The 22,177-nt window shown below is 37.9% G+C and overlaps 1 protein-coding gene across 1 annotated transcript in view; it reads left to right on the top strand.

Moving 5' to 3' along the window:
• CATSPERB (cation channel sperm associated auxiliary subunit beta) overlaps window positions 1–22,177 on the top strand; it is a 185,524-nt gene that overhangs the window by 16,571 nt on the left and 146,776 nt on the right. Inside the window, 1 exon segment of the mRNA XM_074393468.1 lies at window positions 21,090–21,168. Coding sequence (XP_074249569.1) covers window positions 21,090–21,168 — 79 coding nt within the window.

Here is a 22,177-nt window from a genome sequence, read left to right on the forward strand (position 1 = left end):
GTCATTGCCCATTTCAATGAGAGAAAAAGATAGAAATATCAAATGTTAACAAGGTAATAGGCCATTGCTTTTGTGTAATGCAAAATTTGATAATGATTTTGCTTTTGCCCTAGTTATTGCTAAAATTCTTAAAGCAAACATTGCCTCACTGCCTACTTCTAGGTGTTGTTCCTTTAATAAGTATATTTTGAACATCATTTGCTTAACCTCTTTTTTTTTTTTTTTGAGACAAGGTTTTATTCCTGTTGCCCAGGTTGGAGTGCAGTGGCGTGATCTTGGCTCACCACAACCTCTGCCTTCTGGGTTCAAGCCATTCTCCTACTTAAGTCTCCCAAGTAGCTGGGATTACAGGCACTTGCCACCATGCCCAGCTAATTTTTGTATTTTTAGTAGAGATGGGGTTTCACCATGTTGGCCAGGCTGGTCTCAAACTCCTGACCTTGTGATCCACCTGTCTCGGCCTTCCAAAGTGCTGAGATTTATAGGTATGAGCCACTGCGCCTGGCCTGCTTAACCATTTTTTAACTGATTAGAAATCCATCTACTTGAATTATATTCATTCTCTTTCCTATGTGTTCTTTTTGAGTAATGAAATGAGATTATTTTAATATGGCTAGAAAGAATATATATCTTTAAATGAGGATGTGTAAACTTTTGTTGTCTTAAGATTGACATGTCAAATTTGTAAAGAATAAAAGTAAACCTCATTTTTAAGTTTATTATTTTTTAAATACCACAAATGGCAGTAAAATAGGCTTCATTTAAATCAGTACCTTCAATTGCCCACCACCCCAACCACTCCAATAATTAAATGCATTTTACTTAAACATATTGGATAATTTGGAGTAGAATCTCAATTAATGTTCATTTTACTTCTTTGATGACATACAATGTCCCCCAAGATTTAAAACATAATAGGAACAACAAAAAATTGTTATTTAGTTTTTAAAATTTTGCATTTAGTAACTTTGAACACTACAAATCAACTTAAAATGTATGCTGTGCTACTGACTGTAACACTGACAATTGTATCATCAAGAGCAAATACTCAGCTTTGAGACCTTGGGTCTAAAAAGTTAAAACTCTGCATTTCAGTTAAACACACATTGATTTGGCAGTTGACAGCAGGTTGTCAAAGCACCTTATGTTGGAAGTTGTGCTGTATGATACCTAGGTCCTCCTCTAATGAGTGAGTCTACCAAAGACCACAGAGAGGAAAATGTGCTTGTCTGACTCCTGATGAGTAAGACTTGAGTTAAGTGCAGGAAACAGGCCTCTGCTGGGTCTATCCTTGGCAGGCAAGTTGCCCAAATGAAAACCCTGGGCTCTGTCTCAGCTGTTACCCTAACTTTCAAGTGACAGCAGTTAGTCTTTCAAAGTTTTAAGCACCTTTGAAGAGTTTCTGATGCATGTTTAAAAGTATTACCACAGATGTAAGAGAATTCACTGTGTCAGACCTAACCTCAAAAGTTTTAAGTTTGTTCTTAAGTGACTTTTAGAGAAATTAACAATCTAGGAATAAATCTTTTAATTTACCCTACCTATTGTGGTTACTGGAACAAGGTACCTTTCTGATAATGAAACAGAAATCCTTTCATTCCTGGAATTTCCTGTTGGGAGTGTAGAGTTTTCTGAGCAATATGTAATGTTGGTTAGTTACGCAATATGTTGGATTTTACTGCCAGCTTTGTTTAAAAAGGGTGTGAGAGGTTTTGACCAACAGGACTGTGAAGTCAGAGTTAAGTATGGCATCATCTTACCACCTGCCACATGAATAAACCCGGATTCATAAGCAAATATGTTATACATTTAAGTGTTTTTATTAACTCAGATAAGCCAGCTCTAAAATAGTTTTCTCTTTTCTTTACCTGGATATAATTTGGAGAAACTATCTTTTTCCCTCCAGGAAGATGTTAGTGGAGAACAATGTGTCCCCAAAGTTGTATACAGAAGTTAATATTCACGTGAGGGAGGTTGTCTTCAGTGATTGCAGGGGAGATAGATGGATCTGGAGATATGCTCATAATGTATTTCAATCCCAGTACATGGGTGAGAGTCGAGTCTTCCGCATTATGGCACCCCTGCTAATGTTTCTCTTCTGCTCTCTCCTCTGTCTCTAGCTACTTGTATAATTGATTAGTTCTCCCACATAACATTTCAAGATCTGTTTAGAATAAGCCCCTACCAGTCTCATACAGAAAAGCATGTATAGTCTATGCTGTTTTTAAGGATATAGAGACTATGTTGTAGTCTCCTTCAATAATACATTACCTATCTTTAATAATTTTAAGCATCAATTAACAATTTCTTAGATTAATATCTAATTTAATTTTCCCTAAAGCAGTTCCCAGTCTCAGCACTATTGACATTCTGGGCTGGATAATCCTTTGCTGGTGGGGAGCAGTGGGGGCTTACCTGTGCATTATGAGATAGATGTTTGCAGCATCCCTGGGCTCTACTCAGTAGATGCCAGTAGCACCTTGCCCCCAGTTATGATTGACAAAAATGTCACCAAACATTGTCACATGTTCCCTAGGGGGCAAAATTGCCCCATTTGAGAACCATAGAGAATTATCCAGTTTTTATTTTCTCATATTCCATATGGCTATGGTTTACTTGAGATCTCACTTAAGAAGTGAGACTGGAACTTGGATTTAGGTTTTTTTTGTAACACACCATGCTTTCTTGATTTAAGATACTCTGATATTCTATTTATGGGCTTGTCCAGCTATGAGTTCTGTTACAGTATAGCCAACCATTGAATAATCTACTCCATTATATGCACATAAAATCTGTAGTTCTCCTTAATATCCACTTCTGCATATTGTTTGGAGTAGTTTCTCGCAGAAGAAATCCTGAAATGGGAATTTGTGTAAAAGCAGTTTATTAGGAAGTGTTCCCAGGAAAAATTGGTAAAGGAGAAGGGAAGTGGCCAGGGAGGAGAAAGAAACCAAGTACTGGTACAATGTCAGGTAAACTTCCAAGCAAGTAATTTTAGCCCAGTCCTGCAGGAGAGCCCTGGAGACAGTGTAGATCACATCTCAGAACTATTCAGATCAGGTACAGGAGAAAAAAACTAGTGTGTGTGTACTTCCCTGCCCATCAGTCATTGTTTGAGGTGGAGTTTCTTAGCCTTGACATTTTGAGGGTAATTCTTTGTTTTTTGTTGTGGGAGTCTTCTGTCCTACACATTGTAGGCTGTCTGGCTGCAATCTTGGACTTCTATGTACTAGATGCCAGTAACCTCCCAGCCACCTTTCCCGGCCCAGTTATGACAACCAAAAGTATCTCTAGACACTTTGACTCCTGGAGATCAGAATCACATTCTTATTCAGGACCACTGGAATAAGTGTTGTCCCTGGGGAGATGTAAATTTCCAGCAACTTTAGGTATTCAAGCAAAATGGTCTTTGGCAGCTTAAGAGAAAACCCCTGATCGACCCTGGTGTTGGCTGTGGGCGTGAAAGCACACTAGGAGCCATGTGCATGCAAGGTTAATGAATTCTAGTACTCTGGGTGGAGTGCGGATATCATCTGCTACCTGTATATTGACTTATTAAATTTCTCCTTTTCAGCCATGTGAGCATGTTTGATATGAAGGCATGGTTTTCTTTTAAGGGCTTTTGATGGACTGACTCAACCAATGTGCCACATTTTATAGTCAGTGCCACTAGAGCAGTATCTGACTCATCCTACTGTTGCCGTAATACACCATAAATACCTCTCCACTGAGGCTAATTTTAAGCTCTGTGGAATTGATTTGATCCGAAACCTGAATCAAGAAAGAATTTCTTAAGTTGGAACCATTCCTGCCAAACTAGAGTTGCTGATTTTTGTTTTACTCTAATGACAGAAAATTACTGTGTTTTAGCTGTGTTTTTCTACCATTGAACCTATTTTTATTATACCCCTTGCCCCCAATCTACCATTCATTCATTCAAAGACTGTTTACTGAATACCTAATATGTGCCTAGCACTTCACTAAGTAACAGGAATACAATAGGGGACAAAAGAGATGTGGTTGCTCTATTAATGGAACTTCCAGTCGAGTAAGGAAGAAAGACAAAAAATTAGTTACAGTTCAAGGAGCAGGATTGTCTGAAAATAGCCATGAGTTCTCACTCTAGGTTTCCTGGACAGTGAGAACAGGGGGGTTCTCTTCTACTTCACGGGAGGGGCTGTGCTCAATTCTTATGAGACTGATGGCTTTGTCTTATCAGTAGAGATGATTTCAACTTTGCAGGGAAGCTGGCATTCTTAAACAACTCCAGTAAGCAGCCTCCTTGGCTGTCACAGTCAGACTGCCTGGCACCAAGGGTATTCCTCTAATGTTAAGGCTGTATAAACAGGGAGAATAGCAGAGAGGCCATTGTCTCTCCAACTAGAAGCAAATTCCCATGGTATAGGTTCTTGTAGGAGGAGAATGAGATACCCATATCTTTTGTTCTCTCACTAACCATGGCCTTTTACTTGTAAGTTTTCTCTTTCCCTAATAAAGTATACCTTTAACCCATGCTGTGTAATGTGGAGTTTGCCTTTAAACCTACTTAAGTGCTGTAAAGAAAAAAGAGCAGATTTAAAAGATGTGCCATTTACTTCAGATTATTCAAATGATCAAAAAAGCCTGTTTGAGAAAGTGACATTTGAGCTGAGACCTGAGCACTGAGAAAATAAATCATGTGAAGATCTAGAACAAGAGTCTTCTAGGCAGAGGGAGAATATGGGAAATCCCTCAGGTAGAGAACTTGTTATGTTTAAGGAATTGAAAGCCTAGTTTGGGTGGCTGGAGCATAGACATGGAGGGAAAGGAGAATGAAAGCCGCATGAGATGAAGCTGGAGAAGTTCAAAATGCAGTATGGAGCCAGATCATGATAAATGGCCTCACTGGCCGTGATAAGGAATTCTAATTTTATCCTAACTGCAATGGCAAGCCATTAAAGCAAACTTCAAAATTCTAGTTCTGATTTAGGTTTTTAAAAGATAATTGTCATTCCTATATGGAGAGTGTTTAGAATGGGAGCAGAGAAATCAAGAAAACAGTGAAATAGTTTATTTGCTAGATGGTGATATGGCTTGGATGTTTGTCCTCTCCAAGTCTCTTGTTGAAATGTAATTCCCCTGTTGGAGGTGGGGCCTGGTGGGAGGTGTTTGGATGATTGGAGTAGATCCCTTATGAGTGGCCTAGCACCATCCCGTTGGTGATTTGTGATTTCTTGCTCTGGTAGTTCACGTGAGAGCTGGTCTTTTAAAAGTATGGCACCTCCCACCTCTCTCTCGCTCCCTCTCACCATGTGACGTGTCTGCTTCTGTGTCATCTTCTGCTAGGAGTAAAAGTGCCCTGAGGCCTCATCAGAAACTAAGCAGATGCCAGTACCATGCTTGTACAGTCTGCAAAATGGCAAGCCAATTAAACCTCTTTTCTTTATAAGTTACCCATCCTCAAGTATTTGTTTATGGTGATGCAAGAATGGACTAACATAGTTGCTGATTGCTTTGATTAGGGTGGTGGCATTGTAAGTGGAAAGAAATGAAGAGAGGTGAGATCAATTTTGGAAACACAAAGGATCAAGAATGACTCCCAAGTTTTATTTTTTTTACTTTTGCTACTGGATAGGTGATGAGATGAAGGAATTGTGGAGAAGGAGAAAGTTTATTGTGGTAGGAGGACCTGATGCAAACTTACATTTTGATCACATTAAACATTAAATGTGAGACATCCAGAGATTCAAGAGGGCAATTGGATATATAGGAGTTAGTCCAGAGTCCATATTTGGTCTGGAAATGTAAATTTTAGAGTCATTTGCATACACATGATATTCCAAGCTAAGAGCTTGGACAGTCTTGCTTAGGAAATGAGTCTAGATGGGAGTACCAAGGACTCAGTCTTGAGGTTCTCTAAAAGAAATAGGTTAAAGAAATGAGGAGAAACCAGAAAAGGACATTCAGATGATGTGAGAAAAAAAGGACATTCAGATAATGTGGGAAGAGAAGGAATACTGCAAACTGTTCTTCCTATTCAGGCTTGGAACAATAAAGTTAAACACAAAAATCATGAACACGTACTTGGGCAACAGAATTATATGGTAGTTCTTAGTTATATGGAATCATTCAAATGATGCAGACAATGTTTCTGTTTTTAAAGATTTTCATAGAAATGAAAGCAGAAGATTTAAGAATTCTAGGAAGCGGCTGGGCGTGGTGGCTCACACCTGTAATTCCAGTGCTTTGGGAGACCAAGGTGGGCGGATCACCTGAGGTCAGGAGTTCGAGACCAGCCTGACCAACATGGAGAAACCCCATCTCTACTAAAATTACAAAATTAGTTGTGCATGATGGTTCTTGTCTGTAATCCCAGCTACTCGGGAGGCTGAGACAAGAGAATCATTTGAACCCGGGAGGCAGAGGTAGCAGTGAGCTGAGATAGTGCCATTGCTTCCAGCCTGGTGTGATAGAGCAAGACTCCATCTCAAAAAAAGAATTCTAGGAAGCCTTCCCTATCCCAATAAGATCATCTTTATACTTCCCTGTGTATTCTCATTACACATATCCTTATCCTACCTTGAAATACTGAATCATATGATGAGGAAGAGTCATTAGGAGTTCATGTGCTGTTCCCTCTGCCTTCCACAACCACTCCCTCTAGTGCCACCCCTTAAGTACATAACTCTTCACCGGAAAGTCTCCTTCTCATCTTTTAGTTTAGGTGTCATCTCAAAGAGGTATTACATCAATCATGCATACCTTTCAATGCTCAAATGCATCCCCTCAGTAGCACAAACCTCTTACATCATTATTCTTGGTCATTGCACAATACTATTCATGATCGCCTATTAATTTACTCAATTTTTTTTTTTTGAGATGGAGTTTCGCTCTTGTTACCCAGGCTGGAGTGCAATGGCGCGATCTCGGCTCACCGCAACCTCCACCTCCTGGGTTCAGGCAATTCTCCTGCCTCAGCCTCCTGAGTAGCTCGGATTACAGGCACGTGCCACCATGCCCAGCTAATTTTTTGTGTTTTTAGTAGAGACGGGGTTTCACCATGTTGAGCAGGATGGTCTCGATCTCTTGACCTCATGATCCACCCGCCTCGGCCTCTCAAAGTGCTGGGATTACAGGCTTGAGCCACCGAGCCCGGCAAATTTACTCAAATTTTTACTAATTTTTGTCTCTTTCCCTTACTAGAATATAAATTCTATGAATGTAAGGTTGTGTCGGTGTTTTATTCCAAAACTAATGAGATGTACACATATTTAATAAATATTTTTGAAGTGATTATTTAAAAAATTTAAAATTAAGCAATGACATAGAGTTCTTTTCTCCTCTTTCTTATACAAATGTTAATATCTTACCAATGTAATTAAAAAAATTTTTTTTTAATTTAATTTAATTTTAAGTTCCAGAATACATGTAGAAGACGTGCAGATTTGTTACATAGGTAAATGCCTGCCATGGTTGTTTGCTGCATCTATCAACTCATCACCTAGGTATTAAGCCCATCATGCATTAACTATTTATCCTGATATCTCCCTTTCCCCAGCCCCAACCGGCCCCAGTGTATGTTGTTCCCCTCCCTATGTCCACATGTTCTCATTGTTCAGCTCCCACTTATAAGTGTGAACATGCAGTGTCTGCTTTTCTGTTCCTGTGTTTGCTGAGGATAATGGCTTCCAGCTCCATCCATGTTCCTGCAAAGGACATGATCTTGTTCCTTTTTATGGCTGCACAGTATTTCATGGTGTATATGTACCACATTTTTAAAATCCAGTCTCATTGATGGGCATTTGGGTTGATTCCATGTCTTTGCTATTGCAAATAGTGCTGCAGTGAACATATGCATGCATGTATCTTTATAACAGAATGATTTATATTCCTTTGGGTATATGCTCAGTAATGGGATTACTGGGTCAAAGGGCATTGCTGGTTCTAGATTCTTGAGGAATCACCATGCTGTCCTCCACAATGGTTGAACTAATTTACATTCCCACCAACAGTGTAAAAGTGCTCCTATTTCTCCACAGCCTTGCCAGTATCTGTTGTTTCTTGACTTTTTAATAATTGCCATTCTGACTGGCCTGAGACAATATCTCATTGTGGGTTTGATTTGCATTTCTCTAATGATCAGTGATGTTGAGCTTTTTTTCATAGGTTTGTTGGATATATAAATATCTTCTTTTGAAAAAAAAATGTCTGTTCATATCCTTTGCCCACTTTTTGATGGGGTTTTTTTCCTTGTAAATTTGTTTAAGTTTCTTATAAATTCTGAATATTAGACCTTTGTCAGATGGGTAGATAGCAAAAATTTTCTCCCATTCTGTAGGTTGCCCGTTTGCTCTGATGATAGTTTCTTTAGCTGTGCAGAAACTCTTTAGTTAGACTCCATTTGTCAATTTTGGCTTTTGTTGCAATTGCTTTTGGCGATTTCCTCACAAAATCTTTGCCCTTCCTTGCCTATGTACTGAATGATATTGCCTAGATTTTTTTCTAGGGTTTTTATGGTTTTGGGTTTTACATTTAAGTCTCTAATCCATCTTGAGTTAATTTTTATATAATGTATAAGGAAGGGGTCCAGTTTCAGCTATTTTAAAAAGAAGGAAATATTATCATTTGTGACCATATGGATGAGCCAGGAGGACATTACAGTATGTGAAATAAACCAGGCACAGAAAACAAATATTGCATGATCTCACTTACATGTGGAATCTAAATTAGTAGAACTTATAGAGGTAGAGAATGGTGGTTACCACAGGCTGAGGCTTAAAGGATTGGCAATTTGTTAGTCAATTGACACAAAGTTTCAGTTAGACAGACAGTAGGAATAAGTTCAAGAGATCTGTTGTATATCATGGTGACCATAGTTAATAACAATATAGAATTGTGTATACTTGAAAATTGCTAAGAGAGTGGATTTTAAGTGTTCTTACCACAAAAACATAAGTATGTGAGGTAATGCCTATCTTAGCTTGATTTAGTCATTCCACAATGTATGTGTGTACCAAAACAATCATGTTGTGAACCATAGACATAAACAATTTTGTCAATTTAAAAAACAAAAAAATTTAAAAACTAAAATGCAGACTTAAATAATAAAAAAAAGAAATCATACCAATATTTGCAGACCCCAGGAATCAACTGAAAGACCAACTAGTAGAATTATTCAGTAAGGTCACTGAAACAAAAAGCACAGAAACAGAAACCTCAAATAGAGAAAGAACAACAGTTAAAAGAAGTGATAGAGGAAATGATCTCATTATATAGCTCTAAAAAAGATGAAAAGAATATACAGCGTGGAACGTATGAATGTCTCAAAACTAAACAAACAGAATCTGTGTGAAGAAACTTATAAAACACCATGGAGAAAACAAAAAAAGAAAACTTAAAGAAATGCAAAGGCATTGCCACATTTGGGTAGGAAAATGCAGTGCCATCATAATATGAATTCTCCTTAAGTAAACCTAACTGACCCCAAAAGACTATTTTTATTTTTGTTTTTGTTCAGAACTGGATAAGCTGATGCAAAAAAACAAAAACTTGTTCTACAATAATGAAGGTAATGAGATATTGGCACATGAGTAGGTCAACAATTCAAAGAAATAGACTAGAAAATTCAAAAATAGATCCAAATATAGGTAGCAATTAAATGAAGGTTTTATTTTAAGGCAGTGAAGAAAAACTAAGTTATTCAGTAAATGGTGTTGGGACAACTGAGTAGACATCTGAAAAAAAAAAAGTTGGATCTCTACTTCACAGATCATACCAAAATGATTTCCAGATGAATTGAAAATACCACATCAAGAAAATAAAACCATAAATTACCAGAACATAAAAGAGTAAATCCATTTATTTAACTACAAGAAAAAATATCACATCACTGTTTAAAAAGTCAAAAGACAAAGGACAGATGGAGGATTTTTTTTTTTTGTAGTTCAACTTACAGAAAGGGGGCTAATTTTCATAACATATAAAAACATTTACAAATCAATAAGGAAAAGATTAACAACCCACAAAAAATGGACAAAACCCATGAGCAAACAGTTCAGAAGAAAGGAGGTATACAATGTGAGAAATGTAAAGTTAATGATGATATAATATTTTTGGGACCTAATAGCACTTGGTGAGGGTATGGAGAAACACACTCTTGCATACTGACTCCACAGCAGCAGTGGAGGACAATTTGATATTATCAACATTTTAAAAGCACATTTTTCTTAACACAGCAATTTTATTCCTAGGAGTCTATTATATACCTATAGTACACACATGAAATGACATAGAGAGGAGAATATTTTTTGTCATAGCAAAAGATTGAAAATGAAATGTCTTATCAATAGATGGCTATAGAACATCCACACAATGGAATAATAGGCAGCTACTAAAAAAATGGGGCAGCTATAAGGAACACTCTCCAACATGTATTGTTAGGCTCAAAATAAAGAAAATAATAGGGTGTACAGTAAGCTAACATTTAAGTAAAGTAAAAGTATATATATGTGTGTACACACACACACACACACACACACATACACACACACACACTCATACACAGTGTGAGGTAAATAGCCGTATTACCCCTCCAGATAAGGAAACGGGCTGTTAAAGAGGTTAAGTAACCTTTTCAATGTGACATCATTAATAAAGACCACAGGAATAAGAATCCAAGAAATCTAACTGTAGAATCCCAATTCCTCTTTACTAATCTACATTGTCCAGTGGGGAGGAGAATGTCTATCTTTTTAAAGCTGTTTTCTTTTATTTGGAGATATTTGCATAGGAACAAAGTAGGACAGAAAAACTAATGGCGCAAGCAATAGTTTGGAGTTCCAGTCAGCTCTTGCCTTAGTCTCACTTTGCAGAGCTATCCTCTTCTACCAGTTTTTGTGTCCTAATGATTAAAAATATGCTGATTCCTCTATTTCTTGACTTGCCAACATAGCCTTTGTTACTAAGTTTAGTTTAACTATTGAATACAGATAATTGACATTTACATTATTATGGCTGTTCAAGAATTCAACCAGAGAAGCAGAACCAGTAAGAGATCACGTATATCTATAGTACTGCTTCTCTAGTTGAACAGTGTCACAGTCATAATAATGTAAATGCTATTTATTACATATAGTATGTTATATAAATGCATATAGTATATAATATCAATATATAAAAGTATATGTACATATTTACATATGTGTACATACACTCCAGTTTATTTGTTTATTATGAAGAATGAACTTATACAATTGTGAGGACTAACTAAGCAAGCCTGAAGTCTGTAGGTAGGGCAGGCAATCAGAAAGGGAAGATCACACATGGGCTGGAACCCATGGGCACAAGCTGAAGCTTGATGTCTCTGAACTAGGCCCTCTTTTAAAAGCCTTCCAATTGATTAAGCTAGGCCCATCTACAATCTGATCCTTTACTTTTTTATTAATTTAAAGACAACTGATGAAGGTGATTGCACCTGCAAAAATCCCTTCACAGCAGACCTAGATAACTGTTTGAGTAATAACTGGGAGATAGTATGTGATTTATGCAAAATAGCTGCTCCCTCCCTTTTTATCCTCCGGTTTGCAAGAAAATATCCCCTGTAGTCCAGCCTAACTAGAAACATATTAGGAGGAAAATTCTGGGGAATGTAGTTTAGCCTAGCCAAGTTGGCACATCACAAAGCCATCACAGTTCACCCTTTGTCAACTTGGCACTCATATACATCTGCTTATTTCATAATGTCCAAATAAAGATAATAACAAAGTCACAATTCTTCCTAACATGATACAACTATCTATGCACAACTGTAACAGGCTCTTTCCAAAGAGGAGGATACAAAATCCTTGGTGATGTTGAGTCTTCTTTGATATTTTATAACATAAATACTGAGATATAAAATTAATCATTACTATCACATGCTAGATCATAAGGTAATAGGAGAGGGAAAACCACAAAAATATTTGGTTACTATATACACAACTATAATCATGAAAATACTCATAACTATTGCCATCCTCTGGTCATGTAGTCATTGCTGATATTTATGACTACCTTCTTCTACTACCCATTCCATATTTCCTTTGTCCTCAGCAAGCACCTCAGCTAGTTACAGGTTTTTTTGTATAATGGAATGGCCTATACCTTCATTCTTGAAACTTCTGGGTTATTAGCAGGCCTGCCTGAATTGGGTTGTTGTAGTTTTCCATTGACTTTAATCATAAGACTAAACAATTCCCTGGGGGATTCTCCTGTATTCCATACATACTTCTGTCTACCCCATTGTGTAGTACCAACCCAGTTTACCCCTTGGTAGTGAGAATCAATCACTCTAGCCAGTATAGTAACCTCTTTCTTTGTCTGTTGATTGAAAGATGTATGAACAGCCAAAGTGACCAGCCAGCCATCTCAACTTGCAGTTCCAAAAAAGTTATGATCTACACCCTCTATTAGTGCATAGTAAGCTGCTACACACTTAGTGATTTAAAACTGCAGATTTGTTATCTCAGTTTCGTAGGTCCAGACACAAGTTTAGCTAGCTCTCTGTTCAGAGTCTCACAAGGCTGTAGCCAAGGTATTGGCTGGGCTGATTTTTTATCTGAAAGCTCAACTAGGGAAGAATTTGTTTATAAGCTCAAATTGTTAGCAGAATTTACTTCCTGGAGTCTGTATAATTGAGTCCTAGATTTTAACTAACTGGAGGCCACCCTTAGCTCCTAGAGGATGGCTGCAATTCCCTGCCCTATTCACAGGCAGCTCACAACATGGCTGTTTGCATCTTCAAAAGCAGCAGGAGGCTCCCTGCAGTCTGATAAGACTTCTTGTTTAATGACACATAATTACAGGAGTGACATCCCACACCTCTGTCATGTAATATGACCTAATTGAATGATATCTCATCATCTTTACCATAGCCTATTGATTAGAAGCAAGGCACAGGTCCCATTCACACTCAAGGGGTGGGAATTACACAAGGACATGAATCATTGTGGGTCACCTTGGATTATGTTTGCCACAATGACTGTTTAAATACTGTTCATTTCCTCCTCTAGACAAGGAAATATAATCCTAGTACACGATTTTGCCTGGATTTGATCTTCCTCCTTCCTGGGAGTCCAGTGGAGAACCAATGGAGGTCCTAGAGGTCCAATGGAGGAAATATATTTCCTCCTTCCTAGAGGTCTAATGTCATGACCTAGGCCATCAAAGAGAATGTTCTCAGCATGACAATCAAATGGAACTCTCTCTCTCTTTTTTTTTTTTTTTTTTTTTTGAGACAGAGTCTTGCTCTGTCTGGCTGGAGTGCAGTAGTGCAATCTCTGTTCACTGCAACCTCTGCCTCGGGGTCAAGCAATTCTCCTGCCTCAGCCTCCCAAGTAGCTGGGACTACAGGCACACGCCACCACACCCAGCTAATTTTTATATTTTTTAGTAGAGATGGGGTTTCACCATGTTGGCCAGAATGGTCTTGATCTCTTGGCCTTGTGATCCACCCACCTCGGCCTCCCAAAGTGCTCAGATTATAGGCATGAGCCACCGCACCTGGCCTGGATCTCTTTTTAATTATCCTCTCTGTCTTAGTCTGTTCGTGCTGCTTTAACAAAATACATGAGACTGAATAATTCATACAGATCAGAAATTTATTTCTCATAATTCTGGAGACTGGGTAGCTCTAAGTCAAGTCTCCCACAGGTTTGGTGTCTGGTGAGGGCTGCTCTCTGCTTCCAAGATGGCCCTATGTTATTGCATCCTCCAGAGGGGAAGAGTGCTGTGTCTTCCCAGGCAAAAGGCAGAAAGGCAAGGGAACAGAATGCTGCATGAAGCCTCTTTTATAAGGGTCAAGGATTAAGAATCCCATTCTGATGGCGAAGCCCTCATGGCCTAATGACCTTATAAAGTCATTACCTCTTAACACTTTCACATTGGCCATTAAGTTTCAACACCTGAGTTTTGGAGGGGACACACTCAAACCATGGCACTCTCCATCAATTGTTTAAATTTATGACACATTTAGGATTTCTGTTTATTGGTTTTGAACACACATTCTTACTCCTGAAATACACACTAAAGTGATTTCTGAAGTGGCATAAACCCATAAGGATGGAGAGAAATGGAGAATTGACAGTAGGAACAAAATTTAGACAGCAGGAAAGTAAATGAATAAGCAATAACTAAATTAGCACATGTAGGAAAGCTGGAATCCTAAACTAGCTTTTGGAAAAGATTAAAAGCAATGTGATTTGTACTCTAGATCCCCTTAGTGCTCAGAACTTCACAGCACTAAGTAGATTTTGAAGTGGAGGTAAAAGTGGGGTCAAAAGTAGGATTGTTTGAACAGTCAGATAAGAAGTGTTTAGATAATTTCTCCAGTACTCTACAGTCTGCCAGCTGCCCTTTCCCCTTTCAGGGAGAAGTTGGAAGTTTCTTCTTGGGAGAGGGTAAAACAGAGGGTCTCTGGCCTGGTAGACATCAAACACATTTGAGGATGTGGGTGCCATATTGAAAACAGGAGAACAAGAAGAAGTACTGCATGTTGACATCTCAGAATGCTAGCAGCCAGGACTGTGTGCTCTTTGGGAAAGAGATGGAAGACCCAGGGAATTTGAGAAGCCAAAGAGAAAAGGCCTACTTGAGATTCTTCCCCAGTAAAACAACTTCTCCAAAATGTGCTACAGTGAAACCCAAAGTTGATAAGCCTCTCTTGGATCCAGCGCCTCAAATAAGCTTCTTAGAACTTGCTTTTAAAACTGAGTAGAAAACCAACGATTATGAGAAATGTCTAAGAAGTCTCAAAGTGAAAGATTGAGACCAGAAAAAATAAAAAGGAAAAATGACTTACAGAATAAAACTATGCAAGGAGAGTAAAACAAAAACAAAAACCCTACCATTAAGTCTCAGAAAATAAAGAATGTTACTACATACATGAGATAAAAACAGAATCTATAAAAAGGACAGTCTGAAAATGAAAGACTTATTGGAAAATAAAGAAAATAATATTGTGCCCTCCTACCTTTTTATTAACATCTCTCCTTTGTCTGTCCATCCTGCCACCACCCCCCGCAAGCCTCTGGTAACTATCAATCTACTGTTTACTTCTATGAGTTTGACTTTTTTAGATCTCACCTATAAGTGAGATCATGAGGTATTTGTCTTTCTGTGCCTGACGTATTTCACTTAGCACTGTCCTTTGGATTTATCAATGTGTTGCAAATGACAGAATTTCCTTTTATTTTTCTTTGAGACAAAGTCTTGCTCTGTCTACAGGCTGGAATGCAATGGCATGATCATAGTTCACTGAAGCCTTTGCTAATTTCTGGCTAATTTTTGTATTTCAATAGAGACAGGGTTTCACCATGTTAGCCATGCTGTACTTGAAATCCTGACCTCAAGTTACCTGCCTGCCTCGGCCTTTCAAAGTGCTGGGATTACAAGTGTAAGCTACCACACCTGGCCAGGTTGTCTATATTTATTAAAGAAAAAAAAAAAAAAAAAGACTGGCCAAACTCCCAAAACTATAGCTTCTATATACTATTTTCCAGTAAAAGGAATCAGAATTATATAGAGAAATGACTGAGTCCATGTCTGGGGCAGGAAATGTATAAGGTGAGCCTGGAGTATCTTGTCTTATAAGGAAAGAAGAAAACTGTCAAAAATGACTAGAGTCATGTCAAAAAGACTCAGAAGCCAACTTTAAAAGAACCATATCTGTAAAAAATTAGACACTTTGAGCATCAATAAGGATAATAACTATAATGATAGAAATACATTAAACATATTTAAGTGGAAACCTGTGAGTTCATAATGATGCCAAAAACAAACTTTATTGGTTGCTTCTATGAAGATGCTAGGGAATCAATTCATTATTTTCAAAATGGTAAAATTATAATACATCAACACTTTGCAGCTTTTAATGAGTTTAATAGATGTAGGCAATAAATGATGGCTGCTACATCACAAAAAGAGAGCTAACCACACACTAGCTAGATGCCTCCTCATGGAAGTACTCAACACCACCTATGAAGTGTTCTTGACAAAAAAAAAATTAAACTTGTATCTGATCAAACCTCTAAATCTACTTAACAATTTACAGAACAATATGATAAACTTATGATGTAAAAAGATACCATAATTATGCACTCGGTAAAATCCAAACTGTGGGAAACACATTACAACTAACTTTAATGAGTTTTTTTTTTTTTTCTTTTGAGACAGAATCTCAGTCGACAGACTGGAGTACAGTGGCATGATCTCAGCTCACTGCAACCTCTGCCTCCCAGGTTCAAGTGATTCTCCTGGCTCAGCCTCCTGAGTAGCTGGGATTACAGGCACATGCCACCATACCCAGCAAATTTTTGTGTTTTTAGTAGAGATGGGGTTTCACCATGTTGGTCAGCCTGATCTCGATCTCCTGACATTGTGATCCACCGGCCTTGGCCTCCCAGAGTGCTCTTTAATGAGTTTTAAGGAAAAAGGCGACAGGGAAAAAAAATGATGCGGTGGAGGGAGAGGTGAAAAGAAAATTATGTATAGATTTTAACACCTCAGAGATATATCAACCAGTGGCAAAATTTGAACCTTATTGGATCCTGGTTCATACAACTATGAACAATTTTGTGAATTAAGTAACTGAGGAAATACAGTCACTGGGTTGATATCTGGGACTTAATATTATTTTTTTAAAAAGTCATTTTCTGATATCTTCAAAATAATCCTGCAGGCCCACTGCAGTGGCTCATGCCTATAATCCCAGCACTTTGGGAGGCCAAGGCAGGCAGATCACTTGAGGCCAGGAGTTTGAGACCAGCCTAGCCAACATGGCAAAACCCCATCTCTACTAAAAATACAAAAATTAGCTGGGCATAGTGGCACACACCTGTAACCCCAGTTACTTGGGAGGCTGAGGCATGAGAATCACTTGAATTTAGGAGGCGGAGGTTGCAGTGAGCTGGGATCAGACCACTGCACTCCAGCCTGGGCAACAGAGTGAGACTCTGCCTCAAAACATAATGACAACAACCAAAAAACAACAAAATAATACTGGAGGGAAGTAAAGAGTATAGATGAAACAAGACCAATGGTAGACAATTATACAAAATGCAATTATACAGTTCTCTCTACTTTCCCCCCCAATATTTGGCACATCCCATAATAAAAAGTTATTAAAAACTGGGTGTGATTTTAATCTTGGGTGGTTGAAATATCCTCGTTATCTTAGTCTTTGAACTTTTTGAGTCTTTAAAATTTCTCACATAAAAAGGATGAGAAGGCTGGGTGCAGTGGCTCATGTCTGTAATCCCAGCATTTTGGGAGGCTGAGGCAGGTGGATCACCTGAGGTTAGGAGTTCAAGACAAGCCTGGCCAACATGGTGAAACCCTGTCTCTACTAAAAATACAGAAATTAGCTGGCCATGGTGGCACATGCCTGTAATCTCAGCTACTCAGGAGGCCGAGAGAGGAGAATCACTTGAACTCCAGAGGCGGAGGTTGTGGTGAGCCAAGATTGCACTACTGTACTCCATCCTGGATGACATGAAGAGACTCTTGTCTCAAATTAAAAAAAAAAAAAAGAAAGAAAATTTATAAACAAATTGTTAAATGATAAATTGAGTTAAACATTTACAGTAAATATTGCAGGGGGTTATTTTACCAGTTCACAAGTACAACACTAAATTTCCAGTAGAAAATTGTCAACAACATGTTTGGATAATTTATAGAAGAAAAAAATGGCAAGCAAACATTTTTAAGTGTTCAGTTGCACCAATATTCAAAAAAGTAAAACAAGATTTTTAATGTATCAAATTATTACAGATTATATATAATTTTCACTGCTGAATTTCTGGAAAGCAATTTATCAATATACACCCAAGAGTCTTAAACATGTTCATATCCTAAGGAAATATTCTTTGATGTAGGAAAAGATTTTTGTTTAGGATTATTCATTGCCACATTTTTCAAAAAGGAAACCACTGAAAATAGTACAATATTTTATGTTTAAGTAAATTAAGTTCAGTTATTTTTAGATATATAACTGTGAAGACTTAAAACACTTAAGTTACAAGAGAAAATGGTCAGAATAACAATGACTGAAAGAAGGACGTATAAATGCAGAGGAAACAGGCTCGAGAAATGTCAAAATGTTTACAGTGGTTATATCTGGTTGATTTATGGGTAATTGATTTCTCTATACTTGTTTTTATTTTTCACACGTAATAAACACTGTTACAGCCAGTAAAACATTACCAAAAGAAAGACAAAGTTATCCTTTTTTCAATCAGCCCATTCCCTTTCTCCCTATCCTCCTGACTAGACAGACTCCCAGAGCATTATTTGTTTTTCAGGGAGAAGGACCCCTTTCATTCCGCTGTAGATCACCTACTGTGAGAGTAGTCTTGGTACTCACTCACATCAAAGTGTAATTCATCAGTGACTATGACTGAAAGCAGATCCTTTACTCTTTCGTAAGTGAGGAAACATTATGTGAGAACAAATGAGGAAAAGAAAACTAAGGGGTTGCTGGGGAAAAATAAGGTGAATATCACCTGCTTCATCATAATATCTTAAGAGTTCTCAATGTGTACCTTCAGTATTGCTCAGACTCTTTTTTTAATGTGTAGCAGTGTTGCTATGGTAACTGAAAACTGCAACTTCTTCCACAAAAGCTTTATTGCCTTCCCTAGTGGGAAACAGGCAAGAAAAAGAGAGCTCCGAGTTTCTGGAAACTCAGTCTTTGTAAGGAGAGATATTTTGTTGTATTTTGCACACTATTTCAGGTTCTTCTTTAGGTCAGCGTCACCAGAAAGGGTGAGACAAATTTATTTATTATGTGGGCTCTTCCAGGAATAGATTAAACCCAGATAGCAGACATATTTCATGATATGAGGATAAAGTAGGTTTTACATGACTGTGTCAAAGGACTTCTGAAGGAAAACCAGAGTATAAACAAGTTTTATTATCATCAGTATCAAAAAGTATGTGTCAGCCTCTGTGACCATTCATGAGTAGTCAGGGTGCTGGGTGATACAGAAAGCTTCAAGCTCAGCTCACTCGGTTCTTAAAGGCAGCCTTAGTGAGCACATACAACCACATCGAGGACAGTCACACAACACGAATATGGAGGACAAACTGCCATGCCATTTGGTCTCACTGTTTCCATGCATCCACAGCTCATTCCTAACTTTGTGCTGTGTGTATTTGCTTGTCTTGTTTACCCGCCAATAAAGCCTTCTCTATTTTTTTTAAGTGCCACTCTTCCTTCAAGACTCAGTTATGAAGCTCTCCTCTTTGACAGGTTGTCTCCTTTTAAACCTCATTGTATGCAGTTGGCATGAGCTTTTAGCATTTACATTTTCCCCCAGGCATCCAATGATCATATGATAATTGACATATTTTACAGATAATCATCTGTAGGTTTCTGATCCTTCCTGGATGAATGTTATATTAAAGATGGTAGGTTTGGAGAAACTCGACCTCTTATCAGTTTTTAAAGAAAATGCCCTGTGGTGCTCTGAAAGAGGCAGTTAATTGGAAATTCCAACTGCCTGTACTTTAGATTTTCTAAGCCTGCTTCTGTACTTGGTAGCTGCTGATTGGCTATTACCAAAGGTGCTTAGATTGCTAAACCAGTCAACAGTGAAAACTTGGCTCCTGACTGTCTTTCTTCTCAGTCTATATGGAAGAAAATTTAGGAAAAATATAAAAAGGAAAAGCACAACCAGTTGGGCATCCCATGAAGAGGTAATTACAGTAAAAATATATATATATATATTAAAATAAGGACCCTGCTAGAGTATGAATTTACAGTGTGATCACTCTTCCATAATAATGGAGTAACTACAAATGAACAAGCTGGGAGGGGCGGTAGATTCCTTCTTTGGGGCAATTTCCAATGTTTATTTGGTGCCAGAGAAGAGAAAATGCCCAGATACATGACTTGTATCTGACAATTATGTAAAACTCATAATAATTACAAGGCAATGATAACTGGGGGTAATTTAACTGCTAAGTAGATCAGTAGGGGAGTGTGATGAGAATAAAGAAGTTGCTGCAGTGTATAGAGATATGAACTCAGAGGTAATGCTTGTTGAGTGCTTATGCTGTGTTAGTTTGCTAGGGCTGCTATAACAAAGGGCCGTACACTGGGCGGCTTAAACAACAGAAATTTATTTTCTCACAATTGTGGAGGCTAGATGTCGGCAGTGTTGATTCCTTCTGAGGGCCATGAGAAAAGATCTGTTCCATGCCTCTCTCCTGGGTTTATAGGTGGTTGTCTTCTTCATGTGTCCTTACTTCATCTTCCCTCTGAATGTCTTCCCTCTGTGTGTTCACTTCATCCTCCCTACGTCCAAATTTCCTCTTCTCTGAGGACACCAGTCCTATTGGATGAGGGCCCACCCTAATGACTTCATTTTCACTTCATCACCTCTTTAAAAATCCTATCTCCAAATATGATCGCCTTCTGAGGTATGGGTGGTTAGGAAGTCAACTTAAGAATTTGAGGGGTAGAAAACTGAGCCCATAACAGATGCTTATACACATAGTGGTGTGCGTTACAGGAGATGTACACTGAGATAAGGCGATTCACCATGGAAACAAGCCTGCTGTTGTCTGGGGTGCCTTACCTCATCTCTTGAGACTGGTGGCTACAAACACAGCCCTGAGGTGAACAGCATCCAGGGCCTTGCATTCTTGGCACACTCAACAAGAATGTGCAGGTATACTCAGGACCATGTGAATTATCTTCCCCAAAAGCAATGTCGCCAAAATATTAGATTAAGTTACAGCCATATCATCCTCAGAGTTTTCGTTGATTCAGGTTCTGTTTTACATAGCTGTGTAGTTGAACTCTCCTCTCCAAACGTTATCTATACTGAAGGAAACCCTGAGCCACATCTCTTTTTCTTCTTTGTGATAATTATACTTATAAATTTACCTTTAATACAAGTAGGGAGTAAATTTACAGCTTAGTCAACTGTTGTGTTATCTGCTTTTGTCACATAGTGCTAAATATTAAGTTGAGATGATTTCTTTACTGCTTTGTAGTTGTTTATAACAAAAGGAATTCAAAAATATGTTCAGAGTAATTGAATGAAAATAATTCTTATTTATTCCAACAGATGGCATTGCCACTTATATATGTTTCCATTTTGCTTTTGAACATATTTGAATTTTCATCAGGAATAGTATATAACAAAGGTAAGTTTCAGACTGTCTTACTGTCTATTTCCTTCTCAGGAGTTGTCATTTATGTACCTTCCTCATTTACAAAAAATATTTTTCTTTTAGTATTTTTTGAAATCTTTGAGTTGTTCCCCAGTATTGTCTATTATACTGTGGTCTAGAGGCTTCAAATATCATTGTGATCTTATTTTTATTAAGTTGTGTAGATGGAGACTTTTCTCTGCTTATAGTATTTTATCACTTTAAAATCATAGAATATTTAAAGTTTAATTTTATACTTGCAAAACTTTAATTGTTTGAACAGACATTTTAAAATTCTTTCCTCTATGAATGGTTGCATTGTTGTATGAATGCAAACTGAATTATAAGACTAGTGGATTGAGATTGAAAAGAGTTTTCTAAAAGTAAAACATAGATTGAATTAGTCAATAGGACTTTTATCGTTCTGAGAAAGGTACAGTGAGGGCACCTTTATCATGGGAAATTTATGTCCTGCTTTAGTGTACCTGCTGTTTCTTGATTACTTTTATCTCAAAATAATCAATGCGCCAACGTGGCGTATTTTGATGTGGCATGCTGTCATCCCTTGATGGAGCACGGGCGGGGAGAGAAGGATGGAAGCACTTTTGCTGCCCTTGTTTTCACCTTCATTGCTGTAAGGTAGTCCCTCTTACCTGCAGGGAATCCCCGGTGGATGCTTGAAACTGCAGAGAGTACCTAGCCCTATATATACACTGTTTTTTCCCTATGCATACATATCTATGATAAAGTTTAATTCATCAATTATACATAATAAGAGATTAGCAATAACTAACAAAATTGAACAAGTAGAACAATATACTGTAGTAAAAGTTATGTGAATGTGGTCTTTCTTCTCTCTCTGTCTCAAAATATCTTAGTACTACGCTTGTCCTTCTTTTGATGATGTGAGATGATACAATGCCTATGTGATGAGGTGAAGTGAGGTGAATGACACAGGCCTTGTGAGGCCTTGTGAAATAACATTATGAAGTAAAACAAGGTT

The sequence above is a fragment of the Saimiri boliviensis genome, chromosome 2 (genome assembly GCF_048565385.1).
Source record: "Saimiri boliviensis isolate mSaiBol1 chromosome 2, mSaiBol1.pri, whole genome shotgun sequence".
In the NCBI taxonomy this organism is placed as follows: Eukaryota; Metazoa; Chordata; class Mammalia; order Primates; family Cebidae; genus Saimiri; species Saimiri boliviensis.